The 15,158-nt window shown below is 42.3% G+C and overlaps 1 protein-coding gene across 4 annotated transcripts in view; it reads right to left on the bottom strand.

The window, feature by feature from the left end:
• Inpp5f (inositol polyphosphate-5-phosphatase F) overlaps positions 1–11,349 on the bottom strand; it is an 82,280-nt gene extending 70,931 nt beyond the window's left edge. For 2 of the 4 annotated variants that reach the window (XM_047551910.1, XM_047551911.1), the window contains exon 1: positions 11,032–11,341. In XM_047551910.1, the coding sequence (XP_047407866.1) occupies positions 11,032–11,128 (97 nt within the window). In that variant the 5' untranslated portion in view covers positions 11,129–11,341. Of the gene's footprint in view, positions 1–11,031 lie in introns of all 4 variants that reach the window. The other 2 variants (XR_007108655.1, XM_047551913.1) reach the window with 2 other exon arrangements.
• Positions 11,350–15,158: the final 3,809 nt, after the last annotated feature.

The following is a 15,158-nucleotide window of genomic DNA, read 5'->3' as shown; positions in this document are numbered from 1 at the left end:
GAAAATTCCAATTGTTAGTTCATCCATGTTGTAATTCTCAGAATTTAATTAATCTGGAAAACAGGTTAAGAAATAATTTTATTCAGGTGCCATCTTACAAAGTTTAAAACACATTTCCTTGAACTCTCTAATGGTAATTATCTCTCCAGCAAGCTAAAGAACTAATTCAATTTAGAAATTCTAGCAGCTGGTGATGTCCCAGTGTGAAACTTACCTCAATGGTTGTCAATCTGGGCTGTTTATTATCATCTAGAAGTTTTAAAATACTGATGCCCTGGGCTCCGCTTCTCAGAGATTGGTTAGGGTTAAGAACCTAACACAAATATTTTATTTTTTCATCTCCCCTATGTGATTCTAATTTATAGCCAGCTTGAGAATTACTGGTTTAAGTGATTAGAGGTCGCTGGGAAAAACTACTGTATCTGTAGTTTTATCCCATCCATCTGATTCAAAGATGACCACAGCATGTATTACACAAAAGTTTAAAGTTGTGGGTTAGGGAGATAGCTCAATTGGTAGAGTGCTTGCCTTGCAAGCACATAGGCCCTGGGTTCAATCCCCAGCACCACAAAAAAAAAAAAGTTTAAAGTTGTACAGTATCATAAACTGCACAAGGATCTCATAATACAAGTTCGCATTAAAACTGGTCTAAGCTACCAGAAGGAAATACACTTCAAAAAATAACTCCCAGAATACTTAAAAAGATGAGGGAGCCAGGCATGGTGGTGCATGCCTATAATTCCAGTGACTTGGAGGCCACGGCAGGAGGACCTCAAGTTGAAAGCCAGTCTCAGCAACTTAGCAAGACCCTGCCTCAAAATAAAAAATAAATTAAAAGGGCTGGGAATGTGGCTCAGTGGTTTAAGTAACACTGGGTTCAATCCCCCGTATCCAAAAAAAAAAAAATGTGGGATACCACCTAGGAAAGGAACTCCTCAATAATTTCTGGACTTTTATATTAAGATAGGGATCTAATTACCGTGTAGCAAGAGAGTCACAAAAAGTTTTGATCATCCTGAAGGAAAATAGAAATTGCTTTCTAAACTCTACAATATCCCAAACACAAAACTATAATGATTTTCTCCATAATACATTTAAGTCCTATTTGTCACATCTCAAGAAAACACCAATGCAACTCAAAAAAGAACAGAAGATAACTAAGAATTTTATGAAAGGTTTAGACAATGTAATTAGGATTTTTATGGGTATGGACTGAAGGAAATGTATAAAATTATGAAACGTATGGACTTTACAGTATATTCATAATACCAGAATAGGAGATAAACACATTTAAAAGATAAAACATGGAAGTATGGCTTAAATTTACAACTTTCAGAAGTCATTACCTTAAGACCCTGGATAATAAATTCATAATACATCACGCCGACAGGCACAGTGGCAACCCACCTGTCTGTCATCCCAGCAGCTCAGGAGGCTGAGGCAGAGGAGGATAACAAGTTCAAGGCATTCCTTAGCAATTCAATGAGACCCTGTCTCAAGTAAAATGATAAGGGCGGGTGTGTAGCTCAGTAGAAGAGTGCCCCGGGGTTCAATCCCCAGGAAAAAAAAAAAAAAGAAAAGAAAAAGAAAAAGAAATGCAACATATGCCATCACCCAAGAAACACAGCAATGTATTGGGATACACCTACACCTCACCTTTTGCTCTCCCAAAAACTTACTTCATTATCACTTTCAGAAACAGGATTCGGAAAGCTAAATCAAAAGCACAGAGAAGCTAAGTATTGGTGTTTCCCCCCTCACTTTAGAGTTATTAACAGAAATGCATAACATTAGCACTTGCATCATGAAGTAGATGTGACCTTTCTTCCAGTTGATGTTTAAATAATTGCATAGCTTATCCTAAAAATTTTGTTCAAAACTCATTTACTCTCCTGCATGTACAATTACTTGTACAGTCATTCTGCCACCATAGGTTCTCACCAATAAAGTTCTGCCTTCAAATCCACCGTCAGGTCAGGTCTAGGATTTGCCACTTTACTTGGCCTCAAGTGAACTGCTTCCAGATCAACAAGGATCATGTATAGAGTGGAGAGGAAGGGGAAAAAAACATACTATATCTTTATTCAGTGCAGTAAGGTACTAGTCATTCTTTTTTTTTTTCCCCCCCAAAATGTATTTCTGGTAAGACAAAAGAAAGGTTCATAGAAGTCCAGGGCTTTTCACTTTTATGGACTGATTTAATCACAGACTACTGCTAGAAGGCACTCTGGAGTCTAATCAAGGAACACCTTTCTTCCCATTTTATTAGGAAGGAAAATCAATTTTCACCATTTTGGAAAAAAACACTAAAGATCTCAAACCTCAAGACCCAGCTCAAGCTGAGTATGGTGGTGCAGGCTTATAATCCTAGGGATTCAAAAAGCTGAAGCAGGAGGATCGCAAGTTCCCAGGCAGCTTCAGCAATTTAGTAAGACCCTCAGAAACTTAGTGACGCTGTCTCAAAATAAAAGGGACTGGGGAGCTGGGGTTGTAGCTCAGTGGTAGAGCACTTGCCTAGCACATGTGAGGCACTGGGTTTGATCCTCAGCATCACATAAAAATTAACTAATCAAAGGTATTGTGTCCATCTACAACTTAAAAAAAATTTAACTAAAAATAAATAAAAATTGAAAAGACTAAGGATGCAGCTCAGTGGTAAAATGCCCCTGGGTTCAAGTCCCAGAACCAAAAAAAGACTCAACTCAAATCTCCCACAGAAATCTGTCTGCTAAGACTCTGTGCCATATCTGTCTCTCTATAATCCTGTATGTCTCCTCCAATGGACCACACCTACAGTGACGGCAGTGTCTTATCCATCTTTTCACTTCAGAAAGTGCCTACTCCAATCAATGTTTGCTGAAAGAATAAACGACTTTACAGAATTTCAGACTTAATGTAATTTGGAAGAAGAATGAAATCTATTACTTAAATTAGACTGCAGGAAGGGTGGGGGATGCTATTTCTTCAAGAAAAGGGCATACCTGAGGTCAGGGGTGGTGGCACATGCCTAAAATCCCAAGATACTTGGGAGGTGAGGCAGGAGGATCACAAGTTCAAGGCCAGCCGGGCAATCTGGCAAGACCCTGACACATTTTTTTTTAATGGAGCTGAGGATGAAGCTCTATGGTAGAGCACCCCTGGAGTCAATCCCCAACACAAGAAAGGAAAGAAGGAAAGGAAAGGAAAAAAGAAAAGGAAAGGAAGAAAGAAAGAAAAGAAAAAGGGAATATTTGAGAGGTGCAAAGGGAAATAAATACCACCACAGCTAGAAATGAATCCTGGAAAGAACACTAGCAAGTCATTACTCTGCTATATATACTTTTTGGTCTGCCTACCATGGCTGTCCCTGGGAGAGAAATAAGCTGGAAATATGAAGAAGAATGTTTATATCTGACATAAAAGCAACATTTAAAGATACTGTACATCAGTAATAGTATACACACAAACTACTAAAATTGAAAGTAAGTACTGTGGAATTTTTAAAAATTTCCTAACATTTCAGTTAGATGTTATAAAAATGTCTCAAATTATACATATTGATAATTGCAGAAACTGAAATTTGAAGTTCAGTGTAACTTAAAAACTGTTTCAAAGAGAAAAAAAGTAAGTTGCTTTGTTTTTGTTTCTATTGAGCCCAGGAGCACTCTGTGTTGCTCAGTCACATTCCCTAGCCCTTTTTATTTTGAGACAGGTTCCCACTAAACTTCTGAGGCTAGCCTCAAAACTTGCAATCCTGTTGCCTCAGCCTCCTGAGTCGCTGGGAATGCAGGTGTGTACCACTGTGCCCAGCTAAAAGAATACACAAGTCATAAAGAAAGTGTCCTTTAAAAATCCACTATCAACTTAAAGAGATGTACAGATAAATCTGAAAGAAGTTGAAATTAAAATGAAGTAATTTGAAAGAAAAAAAACACAAGGAACACTTGACCCAAAATTTACCTGTATTTCACTGAACCATTTTTTACCAAAGAAAGCACGAACAAGCCTGTCATGGTAACACATGCTTGTAATACCAGTGACTTGGGGGGGTTAAGGCAGGAAAGCCAAAGTTTGAGGCCAGCCTTGGCAACTTAGTGAGACTTTGTCTCAATACAAAATTAAAGGGGCTGGGGGTGTGGTTCAGTGGTAGAGGACCTCTGGGTTGGCAGGGACAGGAAGGGAAGGGAAGGGGAAGGGAAAGGAGAGGAGAGGAGGGGAGGGGAGGGGAGGAGGAGGGGATAATATTTTGTGAATGGAAGCACTTCCCTTGGGGGTCTTACAGCATCCATAAAATGAGTCATCCTAACAGAACATGGATTTATTTAAGACACCATTAGTATTGGTTGAGTACTCTAATATCAAATGTTCAGTGTTTATCCTCACTTTAAAAATTTTATACATTAATGTATTAGTCAGAACTATTGATAACTCTCATTTTTCCCCTATTTTGTTAAACATACTGATTCAAATGTTCCTTTCAGCTCATTTATAGCCAGTTGACACATAATGATTATGACTGAGCTAACAAACAATTATTTGTTAGAGGCTCTGTGACATTGCTGTTACCTCTCAGAATTATATTTACAAGTCTAGATTTAAAAGGTTAGTGCTTTAAAACATTTGAACAGAAATATTAGTTTGCAAAAGACACAGAGAGACAGTAACACAGCTTGTAAAGATCTAACACATTTAAAACCCCATAAAACCATGCCAAAATGAGGTTAGACTATGATTCTGAAAACGCACTGAATCAATAGCACAGTTGGACTGGTTTGATTTTCCAATAGTCTAGCACCTATATACAAATACATTAGCCCATTCCATCATATATCACAAAGACCAAAGTGTCAACAGCAATCTTTTTGGCATAAGGGCCAGTGTGTGGGTAGGGACGGGGGAGTATGGAATAAAGACGTCTATCTGTCCCATTTATTTCATTCAAAAGATTTATTGAATTCTACAGGCTTAAGAAGTATATTTCTCCCAGACCTCAATAAAATGGCAATGAGAAATTAAAAGAGTTGTTTGTTTTTTTAAGGTGGCACAAGAGGCAGTGTTCTAGTCTTCTGTTTTTTTTGTTTTTTAATATTTTTAGTTGTAGGTGGACACAACACTTTTATTTATTTTTATGTGGTGCTGAGGATTGAACCCAGTGCCTCACACATGCTAGGCAAGCACTCTACCACTGAGCCACAACTCCAGCCCTGTCTTTTGTTCTTACAGTCACCATTTAGTCCTCCCAATATGCCCTTCATTGCTCAAAACATATAGGGTAGATCAGGAACTATAATTATTTCTTCATTCAATACAACTTTTTCAGAAGACCTGCTGAGAACCAGGTACTACAGACCCACTGATGAGCGTCCTTCTCTTTCTCCACATTGGGGCTGTTGCTAGGGTGGGCAGGTGGAACAAAGGAGACCCCTGCTGCTGGGCATCATGGAGCAGCACCAAAGCAGCCAGATTCCCAAAAAGACCCCAGTGTCAGAGCACCTTGGGTTTCTGGCACCTATAGGTTCTACCCTACAAGGGTTTGATGATACTCTCCTCTAAAGCCAGTTTTTGGTGGGGCCTGGCCAGACAAGTAACTAGGAACCAGGAATTCTATAAAGGTCCCTCCCATCTTGAAGGTGCTCACCTTAATGGTTTTTTCTCCTCCATTCTATCTCTGCTTTGCATGCTCTGAAAGGTTGCCCCTGAAATTAGATCTAGGACTCTTGCAAAGCTAGACTGAGAAAGGCTTCAGGTTGCTTATCACTGGAAGAAAACGTTCACATGCACTACATATCAACGTTTCTGCTCAAAGATCTACCCTACATCTATGCTCTTCCAAACTGTAGATGTTCTAAAAACTTGAGAAACCTGATAAATTGACCTGAGCTGGAAAACCTACTAGCCAATCTATTACATAACAACATTCCTTGTAACTATATAAACTAATTTTGCAAGAAAGGAGGCAGGGCAGGCATAGGATCAGAGAACTGGCAGTCCCATTGTCAGCCTTTTCATCCCATATGGTTCATTCTTCACTGTGCTAGCTTTAAACATTTGGGGGGCTATTTTATATATATGTCTATATATAGGGTACTATAATAATTATGATAACTAAAGATACATTTCAGTTATTATTCATTAAAATATAAATCCCACAATCTTGTAATCCAGGAGGTAGAAAGGTTTATAAACCATTTTTGTAAATTGTGAGGAAAATCTGGCTTTGGAGTCATACACTGGGTTAGAAGTCTGGTTCTTCCCTCTTAATTCTGAGAAACTAAACAAATTACTTCTTTGTGCCTCAGTTTATTCATCTATAAAATGAGACTAACAAGGAAACCTTCTTCCTGAGTTTTACTGTAGCGCTGAAATAATACATATAAAGGATTCAGAAAAATACTTCACAAATAAAAGCTGTTTTATTAGCTAATAATCCAGATTAGCTGGGTTGACAATGTAAATAACAAAATACATACAAAAACATTCACTGGTCTGTAAAACCTGATTACAAAAATTGCCAGTCACCGTAGAAAGTCACCCTTAGTCAACTCTCAAAAAAAGGGGGAAGGGAAGACAATTTTGCAAAGATGAGTTTTTTCTGTCTTCAAATAAAAAAATGCACAGCAAGGCATGATATTGCATGCCTATAATCCCAGTTACTCAGGAGGCTGAGGCAGGAGGATTGCAAGTTCCAGACCAGTCTGGACAACTTAAGGAAACAGTCTTAAAATAAAAAACAATCCCTACTACCACATACACAGACACACATGCACACACGAGTACATACATATAATAAGTGCATGCATGAAAAAATGTATATACTTACTTAACTCAACTGCTAGCCTTAAAATATGGGGTAAAAAGTAGTAAGGAATATAAAATTACTAAGTCTTCCAAGAAACTGAAGACCAAAGACTTTGGTTATTCAATAATAACAAAAATGATTAGAATAAAATTTTAATGTATTTAATAATTAATTTCTCAACTAAAATGTCCTATTACATTTTGCCATGGTAATTTTTCAATTTTTAGCAAGCAATTTTTTAAAAAGGTAAAGATCAAAAACTTTTTTAAAAGTAAAACCAATTACACAAAACTCTAAATATTAAACTTAATTTCATAACATTCCTCAAGATAAATATGGATTTCAACTCCATAACTGTAATTTCTTTCTTTTCTTTGCAATGGAACCCAGAGCCTCACACATGCTAGGCAAGTTCTCTGTCACTGAGCCACAGCCCAGTTCTTTTTTCAAATTCTGAGACAGGGTCTCACCAAGTTGCCCAGGTTGGCCTGGAAACCCCAATCCTCCTGCCTCAGCTTCCTGAATAACTGGAATTAAAGGTGTGTGCTGGCCTATAACCACAATTTATTATTCAAAGTTAACTTCAAATGACACAGAAAACAATACTTTCATTATCAAAACTTAACTAAGAAGAGAAGGAAAACATTTTTATTTTTGTGAATTCTGATAGCTAGTAAACTCCCTCCCTGTGGGGGGGGAAAAAAAAAAAAAGAATGTCTACTGGTATTCATCATTTAGAGTATCACATTTCTATATATAGTTCATATGCTCATGAATGTTGTGTGTATGACAGATGCTTTGAGATCTTTTCATGGTCACTCGGTCTCAGAATAGAATAAGGCAACACAGAGCAGTAAATTATATAACACTGCCATATCAGACAAAGCCACAAGGGCTAGTAGAAGCAATTTTAAGACTAAAGAGATAAGATTATATCACCATTCCCCAAAAGTGGATTGTGTTATATTCATTTTTTAAGTCTTTAAATTACATTTCTTATTCTCAGGCATTAAACTCTACTCTCAAGAAACCACTGAAAGTGCACACAGCACTGTGTCCTTTTCCTGGGAGAAATTAAAACAACTTCAATATTTTTCTTTGCTGGTTATTACCTTGCAATAGACATAAACATCTATCAAAAAGTTGTGCTATGCCTAAAAGCAGACTACTCCTTAGCCTTAAAATTTTTTTTGAAATATCAGAAAAATAACAATACTCAGTTGTTTAGCTAGAAAAAAAAAAAATGAAAGACCTTTAACAGCATTAAAAAGGAAAACAGGAGAACCACCAAAAAAAAAAAAGAATGAAAGAAAAGAAAAAAAAATTTTAAAACAATGCTATAGCAGTCAAGAAAAAAATAAACAGAAGTACTCCTTTCTTCCTATTTCCTCATCCAGCTGGACAGAGATTTTTCCACCCCAATTAAAAAGATACTCAAAACAGCCTAAAATTAGTAATAAGCAAAACACAGCATCTTCTTTTTAAGGCAAAAATTGAACTCAGAGAAAACCTTAACTTAAGTTTTATTCAGCTCAACCAAAAACGCCTTCTGTGTTTTAAGCATTCTAAAGCCTAGAGACACCAATGTGAGTAAAGTAGTCCTTACCCTGGGGAATACACTGTCCACTGGGACAAACTACCACTAGTCGAGATGGCATATGCCTATAATGCCAACTACTGGGGGAAGCTAAGGCAGGAGGATCACGATTTCAAGGCCAGTCTAGACAACTTATCAAGACTCTCTCAAAATAAAGGGTGAGGGACCCTTTATTTTGATACAGCTCAGTGATACAGCGTTTGCCTAATGTGCAAACCCTAGTACTGAAGGAAAAAAAAAAAAGTGGTAAACTATTATTACATGATGTAGTAAGGAAGGGCAATTGTGGAAGTGTGCATTAAGTATACAAAGTACCTGGAAACACAATAAAGGTGGCCAATAACTCTCTGCCCCAGTCATAAGGGTTAGGTGAGCACAAGGTGGGGATGGCTCTGGAGTTGGGTCTTTCACAAAGAGTTAGGCAGAAAAAGGGGCTGAGAGTAACAAACATTCCAGGTTGAATGTCATTTTAACATTAAATATCATCAATACTTATTCTTCTGAAGTCTCTAGGAAAAAGAAAACTCCTGTTTCAGCTATTCAAAAGGTACATGTAAAAAATCACAATGTCTACAAGCTTTTTTGGTCTTATAATGCTGCTGTGTGATAAAGAAAAGGGCTTGGTCAGTAACCTATTAAGTTGAATAACTAATAGGAAACAACAAAAATTGTAAATGCTGTCCCTACGACAATAGCAAAACTGGTCATAAAAGTTGGGGGGGTCCAATAAAGAGAATTTTAAACAATTCCATATGTAGCATTTAGTCAATTAAAATACCATTACTAAATAACCATACTTAGAAAGGATATTGAGTACTAAGCAAGATAAATTTTTTGGTAGAGTAGAGGGATTCTTCACTCACTGGGAACATCCAAAGATCAAAACAGTCTATTACTTCCAAAACATAATGGCCTCTTCCTTCCTATAGGTTTCTGCTGTATTGTAATCTGTGGTCCCCTACATTCTAAAATGTTAGATAACTACAAACTACCAGCTGTTTTAATCATTAAACAAGTTTTAAATTTGCATTCTGATATGGACTCTAGATAAAGAGTAATCCAAACCACAAGACTTAATCCAAAATTTAGGTCCCCGTGATCTGTTATAGTTGAGAAAACTAAGATGCAGAAAAGCTGGTCCTGTCCAAAGAGTTCATGATGATAACTTCCATCCAGCTCTAAGAGTTCAAGCTCTTTGACTCCAAGAAGTTGGCTTTTTTGAAAACCTGGAATTTTACCCAAATTTGGAGGGGGAGGGAAGCCAGGTTAATGATCAAATCTGGAAAAGAGAAAATGACAGAAGACAGGGCAAAATTATCTATCTATAAATTATCTATCTTGTCTGTGCCAAGATCATCAAGAACCTTATGTAGATGCAGAAGTTTCTCCTCCATTCTGAAAAGAGGAAATAAACTGTAACAGCAAGAAAAATACAGGCAGAGTGTAGAAAAGAAAAAGTTTTCTGACAGAATGGGAACTGCCCTGTTATCAAGTATCCCAACTTGTCTCTTAGTCACACTGCTCCCCACCTGAGAAAGAGGATGCCGCCACCTGCGCGAAAAGGTTGCTGTGGAGTGGGATAAATATATTAAAGGGTATGTCCTTGGAAACTAAATGGTGATAAGCTGATCTGAAAAGCTCAGTTGAACCTTTCATACTTCTCAATTTATACCAAGTAAATCTTTTGTCTAGACGCATGTACAAGAATTACAAGTCATCGTCAAACGCTTTGGCTCTCTCTTTAAAGAACTCTATACTCTCACTTTTCCTAAAGTGAACAGATCGTGAGTGGTTAAGAGAAAGAACTGGCCGGGCGCGGTGGTGCAAGCCTGTAATCCCAGCGGCTCAGGAGGCTGAGGCAGGAGGATCACAAGTTCAAAGTCAGCCTCAGCAAAAGCAGGTGCTAAGCAACTCAGTGAGACGCTGTCTCTAAATAAAATACAAAATAGGGCTGGGGATGTGGCTCAGTGGTCGAGTGGCCCTGAGTTCAATCCCTGGGGGGGGGGGGGGAAGGGGGGGAGAGAGAGAGAGAGAGAGAGAGAGAGAGAGAGACCCGACTGTAGCCGACTGTAGGCTCTCTGAGGGCAGGGGCGGCTGTTGAGCCCGTCTGCAAACTTTCCTCCAGCAAACGGAGGGCTGTAGTCCTAGGCTCCTCTAAGGGCCTAGGACACCCAACCATGGCCACAGAACTTCGTGCGCACCCGAATTCTTCAACACGAACTGTAATACTAAAATCGAGGACAGGTGCCTCCACCCAGAGCCTACCAGGCAGCCACCGCCAAGCCGCACTTCAGTAATAAGCACTAGGGACACGTGGACGGCAACAGAAGGTTCCATGGAACCGAGTGGAACTGGAACCCAGAACCTCCGGCGGAGGGCGGCTGGAGCAGAACTCCAGGGGAGGCCCGAGGGGCTCCGCGCGCCGGCCGAGCGGGACCCCGGCCCTTGCCCAGGCCCCGACGGCGCGGGACACGCGCGGGGCGAGGGTCGCCGGCCCTTTCTCCTCCGCAGAGGGCAGGGCCGCGGGCGCCAGGAAACTGACAGCCCGCCGCCGCCGCCTCGCCCGCCCGCGGGCGGCGGCCCTCGGAGGGGCCCGGCCGCGCCCCCTCCGCTCCCGCCCGGCCCAGGGCGCCCCAGCCCGCGCCGCGCGCCTCACCCGGTCGGAGCTGGAGGCCGCCGTCGCGGCGGCTGCACCACAGCGCGCGCTCGCCCTGCTGCAGGATGTAGTGGTCCTTGGCTTGGAAGAGCTCCATGCCGGCCCCGCGCGCCGAGGGAGGCGGCGGCCCCGGCGGCGGCCCGCGGGGGGCGCCCGGGGCGTCCTCGTCAGTGCGACCGCCAGAGCCCGCGCCTCAGGGAGTGGCCGAGGGCCGGCAGAGCCGAGCAGCTGGCCGGAGGGGCGCCCCCGGTGCCCGACCCGCCCGAGGAGAACGCGCCCCGGCGGCGGCGGCGGCCGAGGAGGCCTCTCCCCCAGCACCTCCCCTTCCCGGGCTCCTCCCCGCGCCTCCCCACCCCCCCGGCTCCGCCCTCCCCGCGCCTCCCCACCCCCCGGCTCCGCCCTCCCCGGGAGCCTCCCCCGACCCGCCGGCTCCACCCCTTCCCTGGCTCCTCCCCCGACGTCTCGCAGGCCCCGCCCTTGGCCCCGCCTCGACTGTCCGGCTCCGCCCCTCCCTTGTCTTCCCGCCGCGTTTGTCCTTTCCGATCTCACTGCGGGTTCGCTTTGCTTTGTCCGGAGCCTCCCGGGTTTCGCCACCAGCTCCTCCCCCACGGGCTCTTTCTCCTCCCTCGTCTGTGGCTCCGGCTCCTCGGCTCCTACCCTGGCCCTTCCCTCGGTGGCCTCGGGCGGACCCCGTGAGCCCGTCTGAGTCAGGCTAGACTGGCTGCCCGCCCTCCCCCGCGCGGCCTTCGGGGCAGAGGCCCACTCACTGTTCCACCTTTCCTTGCCTCGGGTTATTCGTTCCTTCCTTTAGCCTCTTAAAGAACCGGGCCGAGTCCCTGAGTCCCCCTCCTCCCCGGGGCACCCTCCCTTGAGACCCCGAGCGCCCGCAGAGACCGAGCCTAGTGAGAGCAAGCCAGAGTGTGACCCAAGGGGCTGGCTAGAGGGCTCGGTCCTCAGCCTGCGTGTCCGCTGAGCACAGGCGTCTTCAGTTTGGGCAATTCCTGTTAGAAACTTCTGACGTTTGACAACAGCAGGCGTTCAGTAAGTGCACATCAACGAGAAGGATGAAACAACAGAAAATACACAAGTGTTAGGAGCACAGGGTTAAATGGTGAGAAAGTACAGGAGACCATTGTGTCCGATTTAAGCAGGATGGGTCTGAGGATATTTCATGCAGGGAGTCAGTTAATGAAGTGGAAGGCATGTAGTTTGGCAAGGTTAAGATGGCCAGGTAGTACCTTGAAAAGAATGGATTTGGGGAGCAAGACCCCCAGTTTCGAATCCAGCTCCAGGTCTGTCCAGCTGTATAATCTTAGGGAAGTCTTGGTCTCAGATGGCAATTGAACTAATGACCTTTAATTACACTCCCTGTTATATAAACCAGTGAGTCCCATCTCCTGCCTTTTCTAATGCTTTGGAAGGAAATGGGAAAAAAAAAAAGTAGGTGATAAGAAAAGGGAGGTAATGCCTTTCACCTTCTGCTCAAATAAAAAATGAGAAGGCCCCAAAACAGGAAGGACTTGCATTTCTAATTATTCCAATCCACGCTAATTGCATCGTTGAATTTCCATAGCAGAAAACAAGTACCATGACAACAAAAGGTCCTGGAATCTTTTCCTGTAAGTAGTGTGCCTAGTGGGCTGCCCAGAACCTCAACCTAAGGATCAGGATGTTGTGCTTAGTGATGTGATTTGGACAAAGATAATGAGGATAAGAAGAAGTTTCAGAACCATCAGCTTCACATCTATTGTTGAAATCAGCCATATGTTGTCTTTCCTTAGCAAAAATGAGTAATGAGAAAAACTTATGAAGACAGTATGTCCTACAAATTATTTCATTATTTTTAAAGAACCACATGAATATGAAAAAAAAGCAATGTTCTTTAGTTGATTAAAACTTTCCCCTGATTTCTCTTGGTTTTGGGAGGTTTCTTTCCTTTTTTTGAGGGTGGTGGTACTAGGAATTGAACCCAAGGGTGTTTTACCACTGATCTACATCCCCAGCTCTTTTTGTTTTTATTTTGAGACAGGGTCTTGCTCAGCTGCTTAAGACCTCACTAAGTTGCTGAGGCTGGCTTCAAACTTGTGATCCTCTTGCCTTAACCTCCTGAGTCACTGGGATTACAGGCTTGCATCACTACACCCAGTCATGAAGGGAACTTTAATCAGTGTAGCTACAACAGGAAAACAAAGGACCCATGTTTTTAAATCCTGCCTTCCTCCAGATGTTTTAAATCATTGATTCCAACCCTGACTACCTATTAGAATTACCTAGGAGTTTTTCAAACATTCCAATGCTTGGACCTCAGGCCAATTAAAGTAGCATTTAATTGGGGATGGGTCCTGGCATTAGTATTTTTTCTAAGCTTCCCAGATGATGCTAATGTACAACCAAGATTAAGCACCACTATTTAGAATGAAATTAATTAGAAAAATCTGCCTGACAGCAGCTTGAAAGAAACAGCAGTCAGTCTTTAATGTCACTGTATGGAGTTGGTCACCTATAAATCCAGAGTTAAGCAGAGTCCTTAGTGTGGGAAGCCATCCTTATTTAGCAGAATCAGACTAGGTTGAGCCAGGGGACGCACATGTCTGACTTTTAGGAACTGCCGGGAAGCATGTGGCACTGCGTGGGAGTTGTTCCCTGTCTCCTTCTTAGTCTCCCTAAGACAATGTCTCCCCTAACTCCACCTTATCCTGTTCATCACAGAAGCAGCCCCTCCCATTCTGGGCCCCTTTACCTGTGTGTCCATAAATAAAAGAGAGTTGGGCAACTCCATGTTGTTAGAGGCCAGAGCTGGTATGGCCAGACCCATCACGCCCCCTCTCATTTAAAAGGCATATTGGCCCTTCTGTATTTATTGAGTAGATAAGTTTTTGGGGTAATAGAAAAACTGCCAACATCATCCTCCGGCAGTTAACCCTTTTCTCGTCCACGGGGGACATGCTGAGAGACCCCCACACCTTAGGAGAGAGGGAAACCTGGCAGGAAGGTGCTCCTATAATCTGTGTGACCCAAATATAGACTCCTGTCTCAGTGAAGCTCCAAATGCAAGTTCAGTTTTGGGGTCTGCAGAGCTCTGACTAGGCTGATGAAAAGAGAAAATGCTTTGTTCCCAGCACAGGTTGCATCCCGTCTCCTGGGACAATTGCCTTGCCCTGCTCCTGCAACTTCTCCCTCCTGACCCATCCCTCCATCCTTGGCCTGTGGCTATGCCAGCATTCATCAGCCTCTTCCAGCTTTCTAATTCAAGGTCCTCCTGCCTAGTGTCATCCAGGTTATAATGGAGAGTTCTTGTGACACTGTTCTATTTTTTAAACATTGATGACCATTAAGTATATTACTTTTCTTCTTTTACACATTTGGCATACTTTTACTAATTTAAGTATATTCATTAAAGAGCTGGGTTCTAGCCGGTTCTGTGTAATCCTGATCAAGTCACTTAATCCCTTTCAGTCTGTTTCCTTATTAAAAGAGATGATCACTAAGAGTTCTTCCAGCACAGAAATCAATGAATGTGAGGAAATGTGTCCACATGCATAGTTAATCCTACACAAATAATGATGTTAAATGACCCAGCTCTGATTATCCTTTTGGCCCTTCAATGTCCAGGTTTGTTTTTATTGTTGTTGTTTTGTTTTTGCAGTACTGGGAATGGAACCTAGGACCTTGCATACCAGGCAGGTCTCCCACTGAATTACACTGGCACCCCTCAGTGTAATTACTTATTTAAGTTTATTACTTATCTCTGAGGTTTGGGGGTTCTGATTAGACTTTGGTGTCCTCTAGTGACGTTTGACTTTTAGCATCATCTCCTAGCTTCTATGTTTAGCTATGAGAACTTTCTTCATTCTTGTCTGTTCATGAGAAACCAGCTGCTATTATGCTATTACTTAGGTTAGCAGTCAGGGTGGCTTAACTTTAGGGTTAAGGGCCCACAACACTGTGATGATTAATTTTTTAAATTTTTTATTTACTATTGTGTGGTGCTGGGGATGGAACCCAGGGCCTTGGAGATACAAGGCAATGGCTCTGCCACGGAGCTATATCCCTAGTCCATGCGATGGTTAATTTTATGTACCAACTTGACTGAGCTAAAGGATGCCCAGAGAGCTGGTAAAACATGG

This window comes from Sciurus carolinensis, chromosome 5 (assembly GCF_902686445.1).
Source record: "Sciurus carolinensis chromosome 5, mSciCar1.2, whole genome shotgun sequence".
Classification (NCBI taxonomy): Eukaryota; Metazoa; Chordata; class Mammalia; order Rodentia; family Sciuridae; genus Sciurus; species Sciurus carolinensis.
The sequence above is the reverse complement of the archived record's forward strand: the minus strand, read 5'-3'. Positions and strand labels throughout refer to the sequence as shown.